Genomic DNA, 21,915 nt, shown 5'->3' on the forward strand with positions numbered 1-21,915 from the left:
AGGCGCAATGATTGAACCGGAAATTCTTTAAAGAGGTCGTTCTGTAGTGTAACATTATGTAGTTTCTATACATCAGGGTAATGTAATTATCCATCAAAAATAACAGATTTTGCTGCAATCTCTGGGCTTCGTCCAGTTTGGAACAGTGTCTTGGCACTGCACTTCACTGTCACTTAATTTCATGAAATCATACATTATTTAATCATCTGATTGATTTTTGTGATAGCACGTGTACCTTGGGCTTTCAGAAAAATTAAATTCCGCCTTCAAACATGCTGTATTAGATGAATTAGGGCTCCTAAATAACCTCATGACGTGGACTTCCATAAATGGTGTGTAGGCTTGGCTGGGGTAAGTGGATTACACATTATCTGCTTCTTCTGCTCTTTGTACTGAGCCCTGCATTGCCCAAACAAGCTGCGGACTCACGCGTAAAGTTAATTTGGTTAAGCAGATCTAACTGTCGATGTGAGCGTGGGTTACCTGGATGTGAACATTATTCAGGTTGCTGGTGCCTGCTGGATTTAATCAAACAACACTAAACATTGACTGAATTTGGCAAGCTGATCCTGCAAATGAATAACCTTAGTCAACAGAAATGATGATATATTAAGACTGTTTTGTTTTCTTCTCTTTTCCCTTTTTTAATTAATCTTTATATGTCACTAGAAATGGGAGTTTATGGAATATTCGCTCCTTTCTGATTTTCACCACTGCAGACACAGACAGCCGCTCCGGTTTTGCCCAGTGTAGTGATGTAATCATTCTAAACGGGAAGTTATTTAACATCGAGCTTGTAATGTTACCCAGCGGCACAGGTCGTTTCATCAATGAACATTAATAATAACGTGCCAAAAAGCAACTGGTCTTCACTCCATCTCCGTCAGGCGGCAAAGTCACTGCAACAAAATGGCATTTCAGTTCATAATTGCCTGACCCTGCAAAGTCCGGGTCACCTGCAGAGCAGCAGCAAACTCAAATGTTAAGCAAATGCAAATAATGGAAAAAAAACTCTCAGGAGACACTGAGCCTTATTGCTGGTTGAGAATTATTGATACATTGTTATATGAAGTGTGTTAAGAAAGAGACATTTTCATGTCATTAAAAGGAGCTTAAAACAACAAAACGGGGATGCTGTGATTAGCGATGCTCTGATATTTAGACCTACCCTGTTCTGTCTGCTTGATCCTCTTGCGACTAGTGCTCACTCCATTATCCCCCTTTCAGTGGTGTGTTTGTCATGATTGATAATACTGTTCCTTCTGTGGCAGCAAGTATGAAAGATGAAAATCCAGATGAGGAGGAGAGCGGGTTTAGAAATGGGGAAGGAAAGAGGGTGAGGGAGGGAGAAGGGGTGGGAAGGAAGGCCAATTATTTTATTGTTTAACCCACTCAAGGTAGAAGCCCATCAATCTGAAAGCCCTTGATCAAATGACTCGTGTTCAGCCTTTATAAAAGTTTAATTGGTTTATGTAATTAACACTGACATATGTATGATGCATCTTAGAAAGAAAAATTACTTGGGTGGATGTTAACCGTGTGCCTGAAGTGACAGGATTGAGGAAAGTTCTCTGATTATAAAATTGAGTTCACAGCACAAGCACAAGAACTAATAGGGTTGCTATATATATGCTATATATGTTTATTTGATTACATCTATTTGTTTTAATGATATTTTTTAAATCCTCTGTATGAACAGATATTTTAGGTCGCTACCTAGGCACCTTTGGGTGCAGCAAGTTTTGTCTTTGTGCGGAGAAGCGTCACCTGACACCGAGGGGGCGTGCCGAGCGGCTGCTCTTGTCCTCGGATCTGTGTCACCTTCATTGATACCTGTCCCACTTGCACCTCTCGGCGATGACAGTAAAGCCAAAGAACAGTGCAGTCTAAGGTAAAGGCACTTTATAGAAATAAAAGGCAGGTGACATTTTAACCCTGTATGTTTTTGTTCCGTGTTGCGCTTGAGCAGTGTCAGGGACGAGCGAAGATTATGAGGATTTATTTTGGTGAGGGATTAGAGGTCCGAAAGTGGAACAGTCGCAGAATGAAATATAAAATGTTTTGATACTGATGCCTGCGATGTTGAGTGAAGGAAACAAAAATAAATCATGCAGGAAACAGGTGAGGAAGAATGTAGCAGTCGGTCACATACTGCAGCACTTAGTGGAGCGTCATACGGGCTGTTCGCGTTTTGCAGCTGCACACGTTCTACGCAGAAACGGACTGTTCCTTCAGGCTGATCTCAGTGAAACTCAGTGCAAACTGTTAAAACCACCCTGTGTTGCAAACATAGTCCCTTTAGGTGTGATTTGCGCTTTTCCCAAACACAGATGAGTTTCAGTCTATCTGGGGTTTTTACAAAAATGTCCCATTCCGTTTGCGGTAAAAAAAAATTTCAGCTCTAGATGTGCAATGTTCACATTCCTGCGTGATATGCCTGTGTTAACCTTTAGTGTTATCTTAGGTTTTTTTTTTTTTTTAGATGAGTCAGTTTCGGGTGTTAGCTGGTGTGCTGAAAGGTGGAGGGAGCCCCTTCCTTCGATGGCGTGCGGGAGGGCTGACCTGGCGCTGCTGGGCTCATCCAAAGAGAGGCTGCTCCTCTAGGACTGATCCTCTTCCAGCAGTGGTCAGCAACTCCAGCTATGTGGAGGAGATGTATTTGACATGGCTGGATGACCATAAAAACGTCCACGAGGTAACAATGTGTAGCACAAACTGCATCTTAAGTTACACAGAAAAAAGGTCGGTTCAATATACCTTTCCATAAATGAAAAATTAAAGAGAAAACTATGACACCTAGATAATTTGTGCAGAAGTTACTCAAATTGCAAGCTGGTGCCAGTGCTGGTCCTGAAATACAGCTGAATATCCCTGACCTTACTAAGGTTTTTCTTGTTAAATTATGTTATTCTTAGTTCAGCTGCCTGGGGCATCTGATGTAGTTGCGTTGTCCTGGATTCTCATCCAGCTTTTCCCTATTCTGTCACCCGTGTCCAAGCATTCACTAGTCACTGAATATTCATGTTACATATACCAGCGTTCCTTTGATGGATCTGTCTGTGTCTCTGCTGTAGTCTTGGGACAGTTTCTTCCGTAACATCCAGGCCTCCGGTCCATCTGGCGAGGCGGATGAGAGACGTCCCTCTGCTCTGCTGCAGGGCCGAGTGTTGTCCCACACACTAGACGTGGCAGAGAAAGTGGTGGAGGACCACCTGGCTGTGCACACCCTCATTAGAGCTTACCAGGTAGGCCACACTCACCTGGCACAGCTGTGAGGATAACACACACACACACACACACACGCACACATTGATATACAGACATTTAATTTTGATGTGATGCTGATTTATGATATAATTAAGTCTCATAGCCATCCATTTAAATCTTAAGGCAGTGTCTGTGTATGGAATTAAGATGTCATCCATCTCGAGCTGCAACTGACTATTTGCATCTCTGACGAGTATGTGAAAAATACATCAAACAGACTCTGCTTGGACTTGGAGAAGCAGATGCAATTGGCAAAGAAAGCTGTTTGTGCTGCGTGTCCTTGTATTAAAAGGAATATACAACTTGTTTGTCACTGCACGAGGTTATGCAAATTGCAAGATTAACTCCAGCCTACTTACCCTGACTGCTTTTTGAAAATGGAAAAATCAAAGAGACTACTTAAACAAAGCAGGTGGTAACATTTCCACTCGCCCTCGAATTAATTCAAGGAACTATCCAAGGGATTTATTAAATTCAGTCTTTTGGCAAAGGCGTCATTTTTATTCCCAGCTTGTTGCAGTCCTGGTGGAAATGTTTATGTCTGTGTGTGTACACAGACATAAAAGCTCTCCCAGGAGTATCTTTTCTCTGAAAGGTTGACCTATAACTGAGTGTTAGCTTATTCTCCAGCTGTTCATACTCAGTTTGATGATAGAAACCAAATTGCTTATTATTTTTTTCTGCCTGTCAGATTCTCTCATTTATTTTTTTAAATCTAATTCTCTATCTTTTCTTCACCCCCACTGCACATTTCCATCTGTCTGTCTGTTTAGATCCGTGGTCACCATGTTGCTCAGTTAGACCCTTTAGGAATCCTGGATGCTGACCTCGACTCTTTTGTTCCGTCCGACCTGATCACCACTATCGATAAATTAGGTGAGATGCTTTCTTTTAGTCATTTGAGTCATGTCTGATTTAGGCTTTGAAGAGGAAGTTGTATGGGACTCCTTGTTTTAGACCCCATCTGATGAAATATATATGGATTTAACCCTGAGGCTGTATATATGCTGATGAGTATTCTACTATAGAAATCTTCCCTTGTATTTAACTCTAAAGATGCTTCCCATGTTTTAGGATTTCGGTCTCAAAAGCTTAATCTTGCCTTGCTTATAGTGACAATATTGTATTTGTCTGTTTCTTGGACCGTATTTCAACATTTTTGCATTTTTGTATTTTTTACAGTAGATACATGTACAGCTTCACTTACATTAAAGATCAAGGGTTATATAACTGATCACACTGATGAGTGGATGTGGTTTTTCAATACAAAGCACCTATCACGTCTATCAAGTCTGTATACTGGTTGGTCAGCCTGATGCTGTCATTAATCTCAGGCTGAGCTCTTGTCATTCTCCATTTCATTTAGCGGACTGAGGGTCGGAGGATGTGGGATGGCCACAGAAAGCGATCGAAGTCTACAGGAATAGATAGTAAGGAGGAGAGAGAGCGAGTGAGAGGGAGGAAAAGAGAGACGTTGTTTCTGTTGGCTGGTGTTATCAGTGATCAGTGAGAGTCATGACATAGCATCGCATTATGTATGATCACCAGGGCTATAGTTCCCTAATGAAAGCTAATGACAGCCTCCATGGCCCCTTATTTGGTCAGCTGATTGTACACAAGTCTATTCTTGGCCCCCTTTGTCTTTGCTGTGTTCCTAATATGATTTGCACCTGTCTCCTCTTATGTTTGCCAGTAATCTTGAGCTTGACCAGCTCTCTCAGGTGGGTTTTGTTACCACAGAACCTTACTGTACCTGTATGTGGGGGCACTACATCCATGGGCCCTTCTACATTACTATCTATAAATTTATAGTGTATTATTGTTTATTTTCTACTCAATTTTTTTGAAGTCTTTGCCATCAAACCAATTGTGTCAGATGAAACTTCTGAAGTTTGTCAGTTAATTCTTAGCAAGCCATGCTGGAGGGGGCTCTGCAATCTCATTTAGACCAGCTAATCATTATTTTCATTAGCAATTAATCATTTGCTTATTATATTTTGATAGATCAATGAATCATTTAATTTATAAAATGTGAAAAATGGGCACTACAATTCCCCATAGGCTGATAGGATGTCTTTAGATTGCTTGTTTTGACTGACTAGCAGTCCTAAACCCAAGCATATTTAATTAGCATTAGCATGACTTAGATACAATTAGCAAATCATTACTAATGCATTAATGTGCTTGAATGGTTGGTAATTGGCTTTAACAATAAATGATTGTATAGTTTTTCAGTTTGTTTTAATTGTTGAATAATTCATTACCATGACTACGTCATAAGCTGTAATATAAACACCTACCTGAGATATGCGCCACATACCTTCTTGCTCAGTCGTTCCATCTAACATCCTTTGTTTGCCTCTTTTCAATCACAGTTACAATATTTTAGAGGAGTAGTAGTTTCTTCCTTTAATGTATCAACCAGCGTTGCAATTATTTTTTTCAATCACGGTGGAGATCCTGTTCCCCTTCACCATAACCCGTTGAAACTTCTGCCCTGAACTGAAACCAGTGCCTGTCTTGCTTCTTTTAATGACTACACCAGCGGAGTAGTGACACATTAAGATGTAAGATAAACATGCACCTGAAAAGACAGAGATTATAAAAGGAGGTGAAAAAAATACACAGGAATAGGGTAAGCCTTTCTGTGTGAAGTTTGCATCTTCTCCCCTTGTATGTGTGGGTTTTCTCTGGGCACTCCTGCATGAATGTTTTTCTGTCTCTATGTGTTAGCCCTGCAACAGATTAGAAATCTGTCCAGGGTGTACCCAGAGTTTTGCCCTGTAACGATTGGGATAATAGGCTTCAGTACCCCCAACCCCCCCACCCTGAATTGGATAGGCGGAAAACAGATAGATGGATGGTTTTTTGGTCTTTACCTTACTCACACCGTGAGACACAAAACCTTTGGGTGTTGCACATCCAGCATTAAAATCTGCCAAATAATACACGCAGAGCTACCTGCTGTGGCAACCCCTTGTGAATAAGTGATAGCTGAAAGTCGCTCACATTGCTCACACAAGATCATCTTTTCTGTTTCTTTCTTTGTCTTCTGAGTTGTTTATGTATTTACAGCTTTCACATACTGTATGTACATGCAACTTCACACACATATACATTCAATCTTTAACTTTAGTATAAGAGTACCTCGTAAATATTAAAACTTAAATATTGTCATTTTTTTCACATTTAAAAACAAAGAAAAAAAGATTTTTTTTTTTTTTTTAATTCAACTAGTCTCACCACAGCAACAAGAGAAAGTTATGGAATCAGACACTTTAAATGTGTATTTGTATAATTATTTTGGGTCGCTTTACTACGATTTCTTCTTACATGATATTAAAAAAAGTGGAAGGACTTTAATTCTTCCAATAAACTGAAAATTGATCTGAAAATTGATCAATACTCAATTGCCAGGTCATTGATTATTCCTTTCTTAATCCCTGTTAAAAACCATTATAGGGTATAGGCCTTTGTCTGCAGTGACGTGGGACACAAATTGCAATAGATTCACTTAATTTTGGGTGGAAAGTATTTTGTTTAAGCTTGGAGCATGTGCTCAAAGTGAGTCAATAAATTATATCTTGTGCCTTTCTTAAGAGTCTTAATTAGATATTTGTTTCATGTGGTTTTGTTTTAGGTTTATATGGTCTTGATGAGTCTGACTTGGATAGAAGCTTCCAGCTGCCCCACACCACCTTCATCGGTGGACAAGAGACTACCCTTCCACTTAAAGAAATCATACGCAGACTAGAGGTATTTGCACATACGTGTCTCTGATGAACAGGAGAAGCTGTCATGCTGTTTCCTTTCTGTGCATTTCTTTTACTTTGCAACTTTTTGCTTTCAGGCATCCTACTGCGGTCACATAGGGGTTGAATTTATGTTCATTAATAATGTGAACCAGTGTCAGTGGATTCGTCAGAAGTTCGAGACTCCGGGAATCATGCAGTTCACTAATGCTGAGAAGAGAACCCTGCTAGCGCGCCTGATCAGATCCACACGGTCAGCAGTGAATAAACAAATTCACACTGTGGTGACAGCGCAATACCTCACCTCCAGTTATAGCTCACAACACTGACTCACATAACATAAACAAAAATAGGAAGTTAACACACCCTATTCTTCATGTGAGCTCATTTTTATCTTTAATAAATTAGCTCAGAAGTCACTGCAGGGTCCTTAAAATGATCTCGCTAGGGTGAATATATGTCTTATTGTATCCTTGCTTGTTTTATTCTGTTGTCGCTGTCCTGTTCTGATGACAAACACACACACACACACACACTGGTAGTGAGATGCATTTTCTAAATGCTTGAGTGCAAGGTATTTAAGGCATCATAGTATTATTCTAAAAATAAATTACTGTAATGGAGCATATGCTATCATCAGTCAGAACCAGTATATTTTGTATAACCAGCTGTTCACAGCTACCTGTTAGTAGCACAAGGATCTGTGGTCCATATATGGAATCTGTTAAGATCTGTTATTGTGTCTAGGTTTGAGGACTTCCTGGCGAGAAAGTGGTCATCGGAGAAACGTTTTGGTCTGGAAGGCTGCGAAGTTCTCATTCCCGCTCTTAAAACCATCATTGACAAGTCAAGCGCAGCAGGGATCGACAGCGTAATCATGGGGATGCCACATCGGTAATGTGCATTTCTCATTTCTTACATCAGTCTTTTTTTAAAGCTAAGTCTTTTCCTTCTGTTTATATATATATAAACTGTACTTTCAGGGGTCGACTGAACGTCTTGGCTAATGTGATCCGTAAGGACCTGGATCAGATCTTTTGTCAGTTTGACCCCAAATTAGAGGCTGCTGATGAGGTGATATGTGGAAAACTCTCAGAGAAAATAAGTCTGGACTTACAGCCGATGCTTTATTCAGTCTCCATTTTTTATGCATGTAGGGTTCGGGTGATGTCAAATACCACCTGGGGATGTACCACGAGAGGATTAACCGTGAGACTGACAAGAACATCACGCTGTCACTCGTGGCAAACCCTTCGCACCTCGAGGCAGTGGATCCAGTGGTTCAGGGAAAGACCAAAGCAGAGCAGTTCTACAGAGGAGACACTCAAGGAAAGAAGGTAACCCTTATTGTACCAGATACAGCATTGTGCAACAGTGTTCAGCCACCCTTTATTTCCTTATACTAGTAAACCCCTGTGCTATGTGTGGGTCTTCATTTGAGACATAGAGCCCGTGAGTGACATCTCTACAGTATATACAAATATTTTATACAAATCCCACAGTCTCATATATTTGTATTTTTAAACATACAATACCCCCACAATGCACAGAGGTTTATTAGTATAAAGAAATGACGGGTAGCTCAAGACTTTTGCACAATACTTTTACTGTCTAAAAAATGATAGCAAAATGCTTTCTTTAAGCCTATAATGTGATTTTTTAAGGTGATGTCTATTTTGATGCACGGCGATGCTGCTTTTGCGGGACAAGGAGTTGTTTATGAGACGTTCCATTTGAGTGAACTCCCCTCTTATACCACAAATGGTACAATCCATGTGGTGGTCAACAACCAGGTATTGGAACTTTGGCATCACTTAAGTACTTATTAAAAAATATCTGGAAAATAATTTGTCTGTCTCCTGTTGTCTCTGTGTTAAATTGTATTACATAAAATGAAGCAAAATTAGTGTACCAATTTTGGCATGTGGTTGTTGTCAGATTGGCTTCACTACAGATCCTCGAGTGGCCCGCTCATCTCCTTACCCCACTGATGTGGCTCGGGTTGTCAATGCGCCCATCTTCCATGTGAATGCGGACGATCCCGAGGCTGTCATGTATGTGTGCCGCGTAGCTGCAGAGTGGAGGGCCACATTCAACAAGGATGTCGTCATTGACCTGGTCAGCCGCAGCCGAGTCTAAATAGATTAACAGCTTCTTACGTATGTGTAGCAGTTTTGTTTTTAAAGTGTCTGTTTTTGCAGGTTTGTTACAGACGTTTTGGCCACAATGAAATGGATGAGCCCATGTTCACCCAGCCGCTGATGTATAAACAGATCCATCGGCAGGAGCATGTGCTGAAAAAGTACTCTGAAAAACTCATTGCTGAGGGAGTGGTGACACTGCAGGAATTTGAGGTTTGTGATCTAGTAGTGTTTCCTCTTGTTAAATATACTGTATATTGCTGCTGCTACTGTATGCAGTTTTATTTGGTATATCACCATCTGCTGGGCTATGTGCATTAAATCACACTTAGATATTACCCTAGCCTTCAACTAAATATGTTATGCTAGCACAGCTGTATTTGAGTTTCAATTTACTGCCTCACTTCAGTCATCTAGCCTCACAATCCCTCACATAGAGTATATATTGCCCAGTGAAGTTAAAGTATGCAGTTCTGTCGCCATTCAATGCAATTGCAGAGGTTTTTCATCCACAACAGAAACTTTGACCATTACATCCATTCTGATTTTTTTTTATATCACATGGTAGAGTAATACTACAGCTCCTTCCTTCTGGCTTTTGATGGACACTGCTTTCTGTCGTGAGGCCTGCTATTTGGACTCACACTCCATTTATAATATATAGCAAAGGCACAAATGCTTCTGGAGGCTTTCCCCCTCTATATCACTATATCACTGCTACACACTGTTTAGGCTAGTCAGCTGAAGGTCTGTGATTAAAGCAAACTTTAGTTAGCATTAGGGAAATTGTAGCATTTATTATTACAAAATGTATTTGCAGGAAGAAGTTGCAAAATATGACAAAATATGTGAGGAGGCATACACCAGCTCTAAAGATGAAAAGATCTTACACATTCGGCACTGGCTCGACTCCCCTTGGCCAGGTAAATTATCCACTTAGAAAAAAAAGTGAGTTAACCATGAAAATTGTAGTTAGTTTTTAAGTTAATGTTTTATTTACTGTTTTTGTGAGTAATTTCTGTTTCCCCGATGGAGTGATTGTGTTGCTTTCTGCAGATTTTTTCACAGCGCAGGGAGAGCCCAAGAGCATGAGCTGCCTCCCTACAGGACTGGAAGAGGAGGTTTTGCAGCACATTGGGCAGATAGCCAGCTCAGTGCCTCTGGAAGATTTTAACATCCACCCTGGTGAGTCTGGTTGCTTTATGCCAGAGAACAAAGCAGTGAGACAGAGGATCAGTCATAGTAGTAGTGGTGGTAGCAGTAACATTGATATACTGTGGAATATATATGCACAGTGACAGGGCCAAGTTTTGAAACCCCTGTAAGCCACTGTGCCATGTCCTGCATGGTTGAGGTAAACCCAGTAAAGCAATTGGTTTTTAAAATTGTTGTTAATAGACAAAACAAAGAAGCAGTGATACAATTAAATGGTTTTTGTACTGTTTATTTAAATTAATAAAGGGATTTAAATAATTTGTAAAGCCTTACACCCTGTTGTTATTTACATATTACAAAGTATTGCAGGAAAGCTCATGTAACAAAAAATCGAAAGAATTATTGAGACTGTAACATTTTTTTAAATTCTATTTACAGCACAGTCCATCCATTTAATACCATTCATATTTGTTTTTATCTAAGTTAGTGGCTGGCAGGCCAGAGCCTCTTTTACCTGCCATAATGTGAGAGCCGACATATGCTATGGACACGTCCCCAGTCTGTCGGCCAACTTCAGAATCTCCAATGGATTGTGCGATTAACATGTAAACCCCACACAAAAAAAGCTCCAGTTAGCCTCAAATTCATGACCTTTCTGCTGCAAGGTGACAGTGTTAACCATCACACCGCTCTTCCATCCACACAACACAATATTTTTAGTCATATGTGTCTTTTGCCTGTGTGTTTGTGTGTTCGGTTCTACAGGTGTGTCTCGTATCCTGCGTGGTCGAGCTGACCTAGTGAAGAGTCGTCAGATGGACTGGGCTCTAGGAGAGTACATAGCCTTTGGCTCCCTCCTGAAAGATGGCATACATGTACGACTGAGCGGGCAAGATGTTGAACGAGGAACCTTTAGGTGAGCCTGTGAGAAGTCCCTCCCAGAAAGTTGATTCTGTTCATCTGAACGTAGCATTTTCAGTGGGAGGAAAACACGTGCTGAAAAAGTACTTTGAAAAACTCACTGCTGAGGGAATGACTGAAAATGCTATGTCAGGATGAACAGAATGAACTTTCTGGGATTTCCTTACCTGGTTGATTGAGCATGCATCAAGATGTAAAAAGTCACTGTTTTAATTTTTTAAATTGTCACGTTTGTCTTGGGAGGAGCTCACCATGCTGCAAAGGTCTGTTACAGAGCTCTGCACAATTGTGCAAAAGACGTTTAGGTATATTGACTTTTGCTATATAGATTTTTGTAGATGGGTAGTCCTCATAAACACAACTGTCCTCTAACTAAATTAGCTTGCATGCTTAATTAAGAAGAATAAGGAGCACCGTTCATTATTTGAACATCTTCATTTTTTAGATATAGGTCTTGAATTGTTAAAGTGTACTACATATCTTTAAAGATCCATCATATTTCATTGTCAACATTTCTAAGTAGTGTTAAAGGGTAAATGGCACTCTCTGACAGATAGTAAATTAAGTAAGCAAGGGTGTGGGAAGAGTGGCATATCGAGTTTGCCAGACAAAAGACGTCAGTGCAGTCTCCTGGGAACGCTGAAGCCCACATGGTGTTGTCATGGTATAGAGGGAACGAGTGACACATGAACAAAACCAGCCTCCCTTGCTCTGTGCCTGTCTCGTCTGTCCCCTATCATTTCTCTACCAGCTCATCTTCACTGACACTCCCCATCTCAGTTTACAGCGACATACATCACGCTAACTAACCAGAGGCTACAGGGCTTTTTCTTTTTGCTTCGCATTTACCAATGACATCTACGTCTCCCACCCCGATGTCCCCTTCAGCAATGCAATTCGCCTAGTTGGGAAAAAATTACCCCAGTCAAATGTCCACTCTTAGCTATGTATCACCTGTTAATCCCCGATCAGTTTTTTGTATTTGCTCTCCTACCTGTAATTTACCTCACAGCTTTTTTCTTCCTCTTACCTACTCCATTTTTTTTTAATCCCCCACTAGTCTGGTTCCTTTCATAGTGCTTAGGAGCTGAGCATATTGGCATGTTACAGTTGAGTGGGCCTGCTTGCGTTTCTGTGATGTACGTAACAGCGTGGACTAATAGATTCAGTCGTTGTGTTTGGATAGGTTGCATGCACTTCAGCGTGCGCCCCTTTCCCTGACTAATGGGGCCCCCTGGCAGAGGAACTGTGTGTGTTTTTGTGAGTGTGTGTGAAAATAAAGTGAATAAATGTAGGCATGCTGTTTATGAGGCAATTAAGAGAGAGCTCTCTTAAAAGTTTTTTTCCCTTTGTGGATTGGGTGCAAACAAATTGTGAAAAATGAAATGTGAAATTATGTGTGCTACCTTAATTAATACAATAGATGCTGTTGTTATTTCATAAGCATATTTCTTGAAGAGAAAATGTATCTTCTCCAAATGTAGATTAAGGATCAAGCAAGACAATTACGCAGTACATTTGGAGCCCTCATTAGCCCATAATTATGGACAATACTATTTAAAAGATTACTATCATGATAATCTAGTCTTCATGGAGGAACTATATTACATTCAGCACAATGATTTGGGTTATTTCCTGCAGTTATTCTGCCTTAATATTACATAACATCCATCACTGTGTGTGTGTGTGTGTGTGTGTGTGTGTGTGTGTGTGTGTGTGTGTGTGTGTGTGTGTGAGAGAGAGAGTTTGTGAGAGAGAGTATATGCATGTGTGTAGATGTCATGAAAGTGATCTTAAAGGGGTCTAAGTGACTGTCTGAGCGTGCTGGATTTGAAGGATGATTCCTTAGTGGGACTGAGCGGACTGGCAAAACTTGTTAAGATTTGGGTCTTTGCTCACATCCACTCTTGTTGAGCTTCATACTGACAGAAGATCGCTAGAGAGGAAAGTGCCTTTATGAGCTAGGAACACAGGCTTCAATGCTTGCAGTGCATCTCCTGGATTAAAGACCTTTGAACATTTCCTTGGAAGAGTGCTGTTTTCACCACAATCACTAAAGACAGCATAAACTTACTGGCACTACCTGCTATTAGCGGTTGGGCTCCCTTGAACTTCGTTTGGTCTTCAGAACAGCCTTAATTCTTCATGTTATAGGTTCATAGGTGCTGGAAATATTCCTTGCAGATTTTGAGCCATATTGACATGATGGAGTCACACATTTACTGCAGATCTGGTGACTGTGGAGTAATTCTTAGTTGGTTCTTAAAGTGCACCCCCCAAAAATATCCCCCACACCATTACATCACCATCAGCAACAGCCTGAACTGTTGATACAAGGCAGGGTGGAACCATGCTTCTTTATGCCAGTTTCTGACCCTGCCCTCCAAATGTTACAGTAGAAATTATAGCTCATCAGACCCAGCAACATTTTTCCAGTCTTCTATTGTCCAGTGTTGGTGAGTCTGTGTAGGAGAGAACCTCAGTTTCCTGTTCTTTGCTGGCGGGAGTGCCACTTGGTGTGGTCTTCTGCTGCTGTATGTGTTTTGAATCCAGAAGATGCTCTTCTGCATACCATAGATTGTACCAAGTGGTTATTTGATAAGTTGTCCTTATCTCCCTATCAGCTTGAAGCAGCCTGGCCATCCTCCTCTGACCTCTGGCATCAACAAGACATTTTCACCCTTAGAACGTCTTTTCCTCTCACTGGATATTTTCTCTCTTTTCTACCATTTTCTGTAAAACCAAGGGGTGATTTGTGGGAAAATCCCAGCAGATCAGCGTCTATTTGAAATACTCAGATTAACCTATCTGGCAACGAAAACCCTGTTCAAGGTCATTTAAATCACATTTCTATATGTTCTTGCAAATTGTTATTTAATTTTCATTCTTCCTTTTGTAGATACTAAACAAGTTAATAATTTTGATTTGCAGATAAAAGCAATATTAATCAGCAATTAAAAATATATGTTACTATTACTTTTTAATATATATATATATATATATATATATATATATATATATATATATATATATATATGGGCCATAGCCTCTTAAATTGATACATTCATTTTAGCTGTGTGAGATACTCAGTTAGAAAAAATATTGTTTCATTAATTTATTATTTAAATGTAAATGTTTTTATGTTTCACACAGAAGTGCCTAACTCGGTACAGCAGTGGTGTTTTTAGTCAGGCTGGCGGCATGGATCTGTTTTCTGTATTTATTTACTTTTTTGTTAGTCTCTCACTCACTTTGGTCCTGAGTAAAAATCCCCACAACTGCTAAATGGGTGACTTTTCCTTATAATTAATAATGTTAGCATGCTAAACCAAGGGAAACAAGGTGAACACTGTAATGCTATCATTCTAAAAAACTAGCCCAGCTTGTTAGCATGTTGATTTCAGTCTTTAACTAAAAGCACAACTGGTGAATGGACTGCTTCAAAGGGTGTCTTCTAATCTTGTTTTCTGTTTGAGTCCTTACCGTCCTGGCTCAGTTTCACATCTTCTGTTTTGTAGTCACCGTCATCATGTTCTACATGACCAAGAGGTTGACAAACGTATCTGTGTTCCCATGAACCACCTGTGGGAGAACCAGGCATCTTACACTGTCTGCAACAGCTCCTTATCAGAGTATGGAGTTGTAGGTAAGACTGGATTCAGCAGCTGAATATCATGCTGAGGATATTTGGTTGTTCTGAATAATCATGTCTATGACTTCAGGTTTTGAGCTTGGCTTCGCCATGGCAAACCCAAATGCTTTGATCCTCTGGGAGGCCCAGTTTGGAGACTTTCACAATACAGCCCAGTGTATCATTGACCAGTTTATTAGCTCAGGACAGGCCAAGTGGGTTCGCAATAATGGCATTGTCCTACTGCTGCCACATGGAATGGAAGGAATGGTGAGATCATGTTAGAATTTGGACACTGCTGGGTTATTTGTCACAATTCATCATGTATTTTGTCTGTATTTATTGTTTGTCTTGATTTGTCCTTAGGGTCCAGAGCATTCGTCAGCTCGGCCTGAACGCTTCTTGCAAATGACCAAAGATGATCCAGATCACATCCCTGTATGTTCACATGCAGTAAGAGTGGTTTCCTCTTCTTAATGCCATGATTTATTTCAGATCATTTCTAGTCTATCATTTATTTCTCTGAACATTGCACTGCGATTAGCATTCTTTACCTTCCTGCTTCACTGGCTGTGCTGACATCATAGCTACTTAGGTGATTGCTTAAGTGATGATTGCCCATTTCTGTAGAGCTAAAAAGTCTCTTCATCATAGCCTCTAAGTGTTGGTATTCAGCAGCAGTTCATGTCCCCAGTGACCAGTTGCTGTGAGGGAACATAAAAGAGGGAACATAGCGGAGGCTGTATCAGCAGAAGCTTACCAGATTCATCTTCAGATGGGGTTATTGATTGAACTATTAGTGAGGATTAACATTTAACATTCACTGTCCTCTGTGTACTGTACTTGTGTGTGTGTGTGTGTGTGTGTATGCAGGGGAGAGATACAGTGTACTCACGCAATTATGTGCTCTATCTTCTGCCCACTTATGAGAAGTGGCATGGCCACAAGATAGAACTACAATTTCTTTTTTCAAAGTCATTACCTTTAGAGTTAATATCATTTATTTAATTTCCATGAAGGAATTCACTGGAGACTTTGAAGTCCAGCAGCTGTATGACTGTAACTGGATTGTGGTCAACTGCTCCACTCCTGCTAACTACTGTCACGTGCTCAGGCGACAGATTCTGCTGCCATTCAGAAAACCGGTAAAGTGTGACATCATCATTACTACAGTATGGTTTCTTTATGTCTCACTTAGGTTGCTTTTGTGCTTGTCATATAGTACTTTAAATTAAAAAAAAAAAAAAAAAAAAAGGATCAGATCAGAGCTTTCAAATCACACATCACGTATAAACCACTATTTTCTCTGATGATAAATCGAGAGCACACCTGATATTTCCTGCGGAATATTTTGTTTTCTTTGGGTCATTTTTGTTACACGACTGAAATCAAAATCTTAGTTGGGAAAGTGTGAGATGTGATGTTTCTATTATAAGAGGCTCAGTTTGACGATATTCATAATTTAGGTGCAAATTCGGTCTATATGTTCCTGCACTTAAAAAAAAAAAAGAAAGTAGAATTAGCTCAGCTCTAAAGTTTCAAAGTGTAAAGCATTTGTCTTTTCTTTTTTCTATATGCTCTTTTTTTGTCTCACAGTTTTCAGGCACAGTGAATGTCTTAACTGATCCCCTGTTGTACATAAATGCGATGCTTTGCGAAGCGTGAGAAAATTAGTTCCAGAGCAAATTAGGGAGGAAGCCTACAGGGGATAATATTGTTGGTTTTTTATGGAAAAACTTCGAAGTTCTGGACTTGGTCGACCGAGCACAAAGGGTTTTATTTATTTGATTGTTAAAGAATTGTTTTGTTTTCCCAGTGCTGATGTTGCGTGCTATATGTTGGTAATAAATTAGCGTGAAAAAAGAGATAAAAACTTTTTTCCTCTGGAGTTTTTTCAGCGCACACAATGAAGATACGGCTGACAGGATAAATCTGTTGTTTGTCAGTGACGGAAACTTTTTCCCTTTTCTTCTCCCCCTCAAAAAGCTGATCATTTTCACTCCTAAATCTCTGCTGAGGCATCCGGACGCAAGGTCAGGTTTTGATGACCTTGCCAAAGGTAGAGCTTTACCTTTAAGCGTGACATAACTTTTAATGTTTTATGTGTGTATTTATTTGCATTTATTACTAATGTTCAATATGCATTATGTTTGCAGGCACTAAATTTAAGAGACTGATTCCTGATGAGGGCCCTGCAAGTCAAAGCCCAGGCCAAGTGAAGAGGGTTATCTTCTGCGCAGGCAAAGTCTACTATGAACTAGCTAAGGAGAGGAAGCAGCAAAATTTGGACAGAGATGTTGCCATAATCAGGCTTGAACAGGTTTTTAGTTCTTCTTCCCTGATTTTAAAATGAGACTGACACTGTGTGGTCATTTCTTCATCTGTCATTTTTTGGTCTCCAACTCTCAGATCTCTCCTTTCCCGTTTGACCTGGTCAGTGAAGAGGTGGAGAAATACACCAACTCTGAGCTCGTCTGGTGTCAGGAGGAGCACAAGAACATGGGTTACTATGATTATGTCCGACCACGCTTCCTCACAGTGGTTGCCAACAAGAAACCCATTCGGTAAGAATGTTTATTTATCATCTCACTCCAATTTAGAGAACTAGCCAAAGCATTTGAGCTCTTGTTGCAGGTGATGAACCTTACGTGTTTGTTTCAGGTATGTGGGACGAGATCCCGCGGCTGCACCGGCGACAGGAAACAAATCTACTCACCTCAATGAGCTGAGGAAGTTTATGGACACTGCTTTCAACATGAGCTCCTTCCAAGACTGAAACTCGTAAAGGAGAAGGTCATTTCACCTCCTAACCCATTGTTTTGATGTGGCTTAGTCTTAGGTTGAGGGTCATTAAAAACCTATCTCTACACAATTGTTTAAGAATAAAAAGTTCCTTATGAACATTAACCATAAGCACTGAGCCACAGAATGGTCAATCCTGCATCTTCTGTTGTGTGGTAGAGTGTAGTACACCAGTATTGTTCACTCAGCCACACAGAACTGTGACAATCATTATTGGAGTGGTTTCACTACTTCAAATATTCTTTTGCTGTTATGCTGAATACTACTTAATAACTATTTTGATATTTATTTTGATTGTAGCTATGAAACACCCCAGAGGTACACTTTAGCAATAACTATGAATCACATGTCACAGGTATGAAAACTGTGCTGAAACTTAACACATCAGTAGATTTTATAGCCTGTTATTGTTTGGCTACTTAGCTGTTAGTGAAGGAGTGTGTATTTATTGTCACACATCACTTCACCTGGAGACATGAGCCAGCTGGCACAGAGACTTGCAGTCATGTTTTCTACTTAGGACATAAGGCTCAGCTTTTTCTTCTGAAGCGCTGGGACACGCACACACACAAACAAAGAACAGACTTGGATGCTCAGAGAGCAATATTGATGCTTGGTTGTCACATTAAAATCCCCAGATATCAAACACAAATGATATTAGAAAAGCTCCTTAAAATTATGCTTCTTGTCTAGCTGCGCTGTAGTTTACCTTTCCAACATAGAGCTGGGAGATTTAACCAGTAATGCAGAAAACATAGTTTTGCATATTTAGTGATTTAAAAGAGGTTTATACATGACTGTTTAGTAAATAGGGAAAGAGCCACATATTCATGTGGGAGCTGAAATATGTGCTCAACATGATATAACTGCACCTACAGGGAATAATTTAAATATGCAATAAATATATGTTAATAAATGAATGACCTTGCATACATACAACAGTTTGAACTGATGAGTAAAGTTACAGGTCATCTGTTAATCTATGATGGGTTGAAATAGGATTTTGCTCATTGACACAAATGATTTAATGATCCTGGAGCTATTTTGTAATTGTTTCCAGATTTTGTGTGTCCTTAATTTTCTATTAATTCCATAAATGTGACTTTAAAAATATGTGGGCTGTCCTGTCATGTGAACCAAATATAGATGAACGCAATATCAAGCAGTGGCATGGAGGTTTTAATTAAAATGTAGGCTTTATATCACTGAAACTCTGCCTATCTTAGTGATTTAAATTCTTATGCAAATCTGTAATTAAAGAAATTACAATGGAATTTCGATCGAAGCCACAAAATTATAATGGATTATGGCCATAAACTCAAAATGTTTTGTCTATACCCAAATCTAAGGAAGAGTCCAAAGAGATTGTTAGTGAGGTAAAGGTCAGGAGGAACATGTCGGGTGACCTTTTTTCTGACAAATCATATTAACGTAACTTTACATTAATATGATTTATTATATTAATGTAATATCATAAAATTATGGCGTGAGCTTAATTTTAGAATCACTGCAGTAGTATGAATGTGGACAATTTTGGGAGCCTTGTTGGACTGACCAGTTCGGCCAGTTGATAATTGTCAGTCTGTTAATGGTTAAACCCATAAACAGCAGGACAATCTACACTCACCGAGTGCAGTGTGGTCATAAAGTGATGAACATGATCAGCAACAACACTCATGCAGGTTGTCTCATGGGCCCAAAATGTAGAACTCAAGAAAATATCACCCACCATTACCATGCCACAAGACAGCACAGACTCATGCTTTCATATTCTGACCTTACCATTAGAAATTGAGACTCATAAGACCAGGCAACTTTTTCCAATCTTCTGTTTATCAATGTTGGTGAGCCCGTTTGAACCGTAGCCTCATTTTCCTGTTCCTAGCTGAAAGAAGTGGCACCTGGTACGTTCTTATGCAGCTGTAGCCCATCTACAGCTTTAATGCTTTAAATGTTGTGCATTCAGAGGCCCTTTTCTGCATACCTCAGTTGTAATGGCTGGTTATTCGACTTAGAGTAATCTTCCTATCAAATCGAACCAGGCTGGCCATTCTCCTCAGACCTCTAGAATTGACAAAACATTTTCACCCAGATAAATATTAGTCACTGAATATTACGTCTTTTCCAGAGCATTCTCTGTAAATGTAAAGATAGTTGTGCAGGAAAATCCTACATAACAAGAAGTTAAACATGTGAACCTAATAAATTGACCGGTGTTTATAAATGAATCCATACAGTGGTGTAATTGCATAATATGTACAGTTTTTAATTGCATTTTTTAAATATGGGTTTGACATTTATAAGTTATTTTCAGTAAGCACTCTCCACTGCAGCAACAGCTTCTCTGCAAACAGGATCCAGTTTTCCATCTCCGCCTTTGAGAAAAACAAAAACCAGAAAGTTTTCAGACTGCGTGACGTCATCACGACGTATCACTTTAAGTTGATTTGTAGCTCCACGTTAATCCCACAAACCTTACATGTATCCCAGTCAACCAAACTTACCAAACTCCAGATCCTTTATGTTACAGGTGAAAACGACCTCCCCGCGGACCACGAGCTCCACAATATTCCACTCGCGTGTTTCTTCCAAAACGCACAGGTGCCCGCGCGCTCTCAGAGCGGCTGCAGACATATTGGATCGGTCATTAAAAACAAAACAAAACAAAGGAAAAGTTTTATAACACTGACGAAGGCAGATGACATGCATGAATCTCAATAGAGCTGGATATGAGACAGACCCTGGAGACCCTGGAGGCGGAAGGTCCTGTGTTGTATTACTCCGCTGGATTCATAAGGTCCGTAGCAAAGTGTGACCCGCGCATTTGCTGGCATTGTTTGTTGTGTGTCACCTGGGTAACTGATTCAATATGCATCGATTGCTGACATGGTTAGCTTATGTGGGCAGATCAAAGAAAGAGAAGCAATCTATAACCGTCGGTTTCTGCGCCACCGCAGACTCACTGCTGATCAGTGTTTATTACAAATGTTCGCTGCATATTTAAGAATGTGGTCCTAACTTTCTGCCCACTGCCTGCTGCTCAAGTTAGAAAATGAAAAGGGTTAAAAAAAACAAAAAAGTTCACACCAAGACATACATACTTTTCAAAGAAATTTGCCCGTTATTGATCTGGGCTGATTTTTCTTTAGTTTTGCTTTTTGTTGCTGTCCTTCTCACTGCTGATATCAAGAGACATTACGTATAACCCAATCAGGTTGCACAGGTAGCTCCTCCAGGATGGCCCAACCATACAATGGTCTGGAGCAACTGATCACCACATAAACTCGGCTCAAATCAACTGGTTGCCTGCAGGAGCCTCTTAAGGTCAGTATGTATTTCAATAAATGATTTTGTTAAGAAGCTAAGTGGAACCTTTCTAAAAGAGGTTATGATTCCAAAAGGAACATTCCTGTAAAATTTGCTGTAAAAAAAAATTGCTATACAAATGTGATTTATTAAATCAGAGGATTGAGTTTTGGGTCTAACAGTGGACATTTATGGTTACAGTTATGTCCAATATTTATTGGACAAAGACACAGTTTTTCAAATTCTGCCTGTGCACACCACAACAGTAAATCTACATCACACTATCAATACAATCAATATGTAATTTAATTGCAGACTTTTTGCTTTTAAATTAAAGACAAAAATATTGTATTAGCTACTTTGGAATAACAGATACTTTTATGCACAGTCCCATTTTCAAGATCTCAAAAGGGATTGGACAAAATGACAAAATATCAAGACTGTTTCAGCACTTGGATGGAAATCATTTGAAGTCATCATTTGAACTATTAGTGGTTTGCCGCTAGCTGCAAACCCTTTATATTTATGTTTGTGTAGGCATCTCTTTATTGCAAACTTTGATAATGATTCCCTCCTTGAAAATGTTCTTAACTTTGTTAGATGCAGTGTTGGGAAGGTTACTTTTAAAATGTATTCCATTACAGAATACAGAATACATGCCCCAAAATGTATTCTGTAACGTATTCCGTTACGTTACTAAATGAGAGTAACGTATTCTGAATACTTTGGATTACTTAATATATTATCATGCTGTTTACAACTACATGAATGTACTATTGCTGTGATTTATTACTGTTACTGAAGGTCCGCGGCTCCAAACCGTAGTAAAGGGACCTCTGGCTAATATGGTAGGTTCTGTGTCGGGGTCTTAGCCGAAAACTAGCTTTACTTTGTTGTCTGGGTCAACTTTGCTAGCGAGAGACAGAGAGAGGCGTTGAAA

General features: G+C 39.7%; 2 protein-coding genes across 3 annotated transcripts; one reads left to right on the forward strand and one right to left on the reverse strand.

Annotated features, from left to right (window-relative positions):
* Window positions 1-1,749: 1,749 nt before the first annotated feature.
* Window positions 1,750-18,445, forward strand: ogdhl (oxoglutarate dehydrogenase L). Of its 2 annotated transcripts, none has more exons than XM_085181833.1 (23): window positions 1,750-2,121; window positions 2,483-2,695; window positions 3,075-3,245; window positions 4,041-4,143; window positions 6,908-7,023; window positions 7,118-7,272; window positions 7,767-7,913; window positions 8,003-8,093; window positions 8,177-8,356; window positions 8,684-8,812; window positions 8,958-9,137; window positions 9,221-9,373; window positions 9,981-10,083; window positions 10,217-10,345; window positions 11,081-11,231; window positions 14,755-14,882; window positions 14,959-15,137; window positions 15,234-15,305; window positions 15,887-16,012; window positions 16,854-16,926; window positions 17,024-17,187; window positions 17,277-17,431; window positions 17,529-18,445. In XM_085181833.1, exons 1-23 carry the CDS (start codon window positions 2,071-2,073, stop codon window positions 17,641-17,643), a joined length of 3,084 nt encoding a protein of 1,027 aa, XP_085037959.1. In that variant the 5' UTR covers window positions 1,750-2,070; the 3' UTR covers window positions 17,644-18,445. The 2 variants fall into 2 exon arrangements, with proteins under 2 accessions (XP_085037959.1, XP_085037960.1); XM_085181834.1 differs by having other exon boundaries at window positions 1,750-1,891.
* A 748-nt stretch (window positions 18,446-19,193) lies between these two features.
* Window positions 19,194-21,577, reverse strand: c13h10orf53 (chromosome 13 C10orf53 homolog). The gene is made up of 3 exons (XM_085181863.1): window positions 20,410-21,577; window positions 20,174-20,293; window positions 19,194-20,044 (listed from the first exon to the last, which is right to left on the reverse strand). The coding sequence occupies exons 1-3, from the start codon at window positions 20,501-20,503 to the stop codon at window positions 19,980-19,982; spliced, it is 279 nt and encodes a 92-aa protein (XP_085037989.1). The 5' UTR covers window positions 20,504-21,577; the 3' UTR covers window positions 19,194-19,979.
* Window positions 21,578-21,915: the final 338 nt, after the last annotated feature.

The sequence above is a fragment of the Neolamprologus multifasciatus genome, chromosome 13 (genome assembly GCF_963576455.1).
Source record: "Neolamprologus multifasciatus chromosome 13, fNeoMul1.2, whole genome shotgun sequence".
Taxonomy (NCBI): Eukaryota; Metazoa; Chordata; class Actinopteri; order Cichliformes; family Cichlidae; genus Neolamprologus; species Neolamprologus multifasciatus.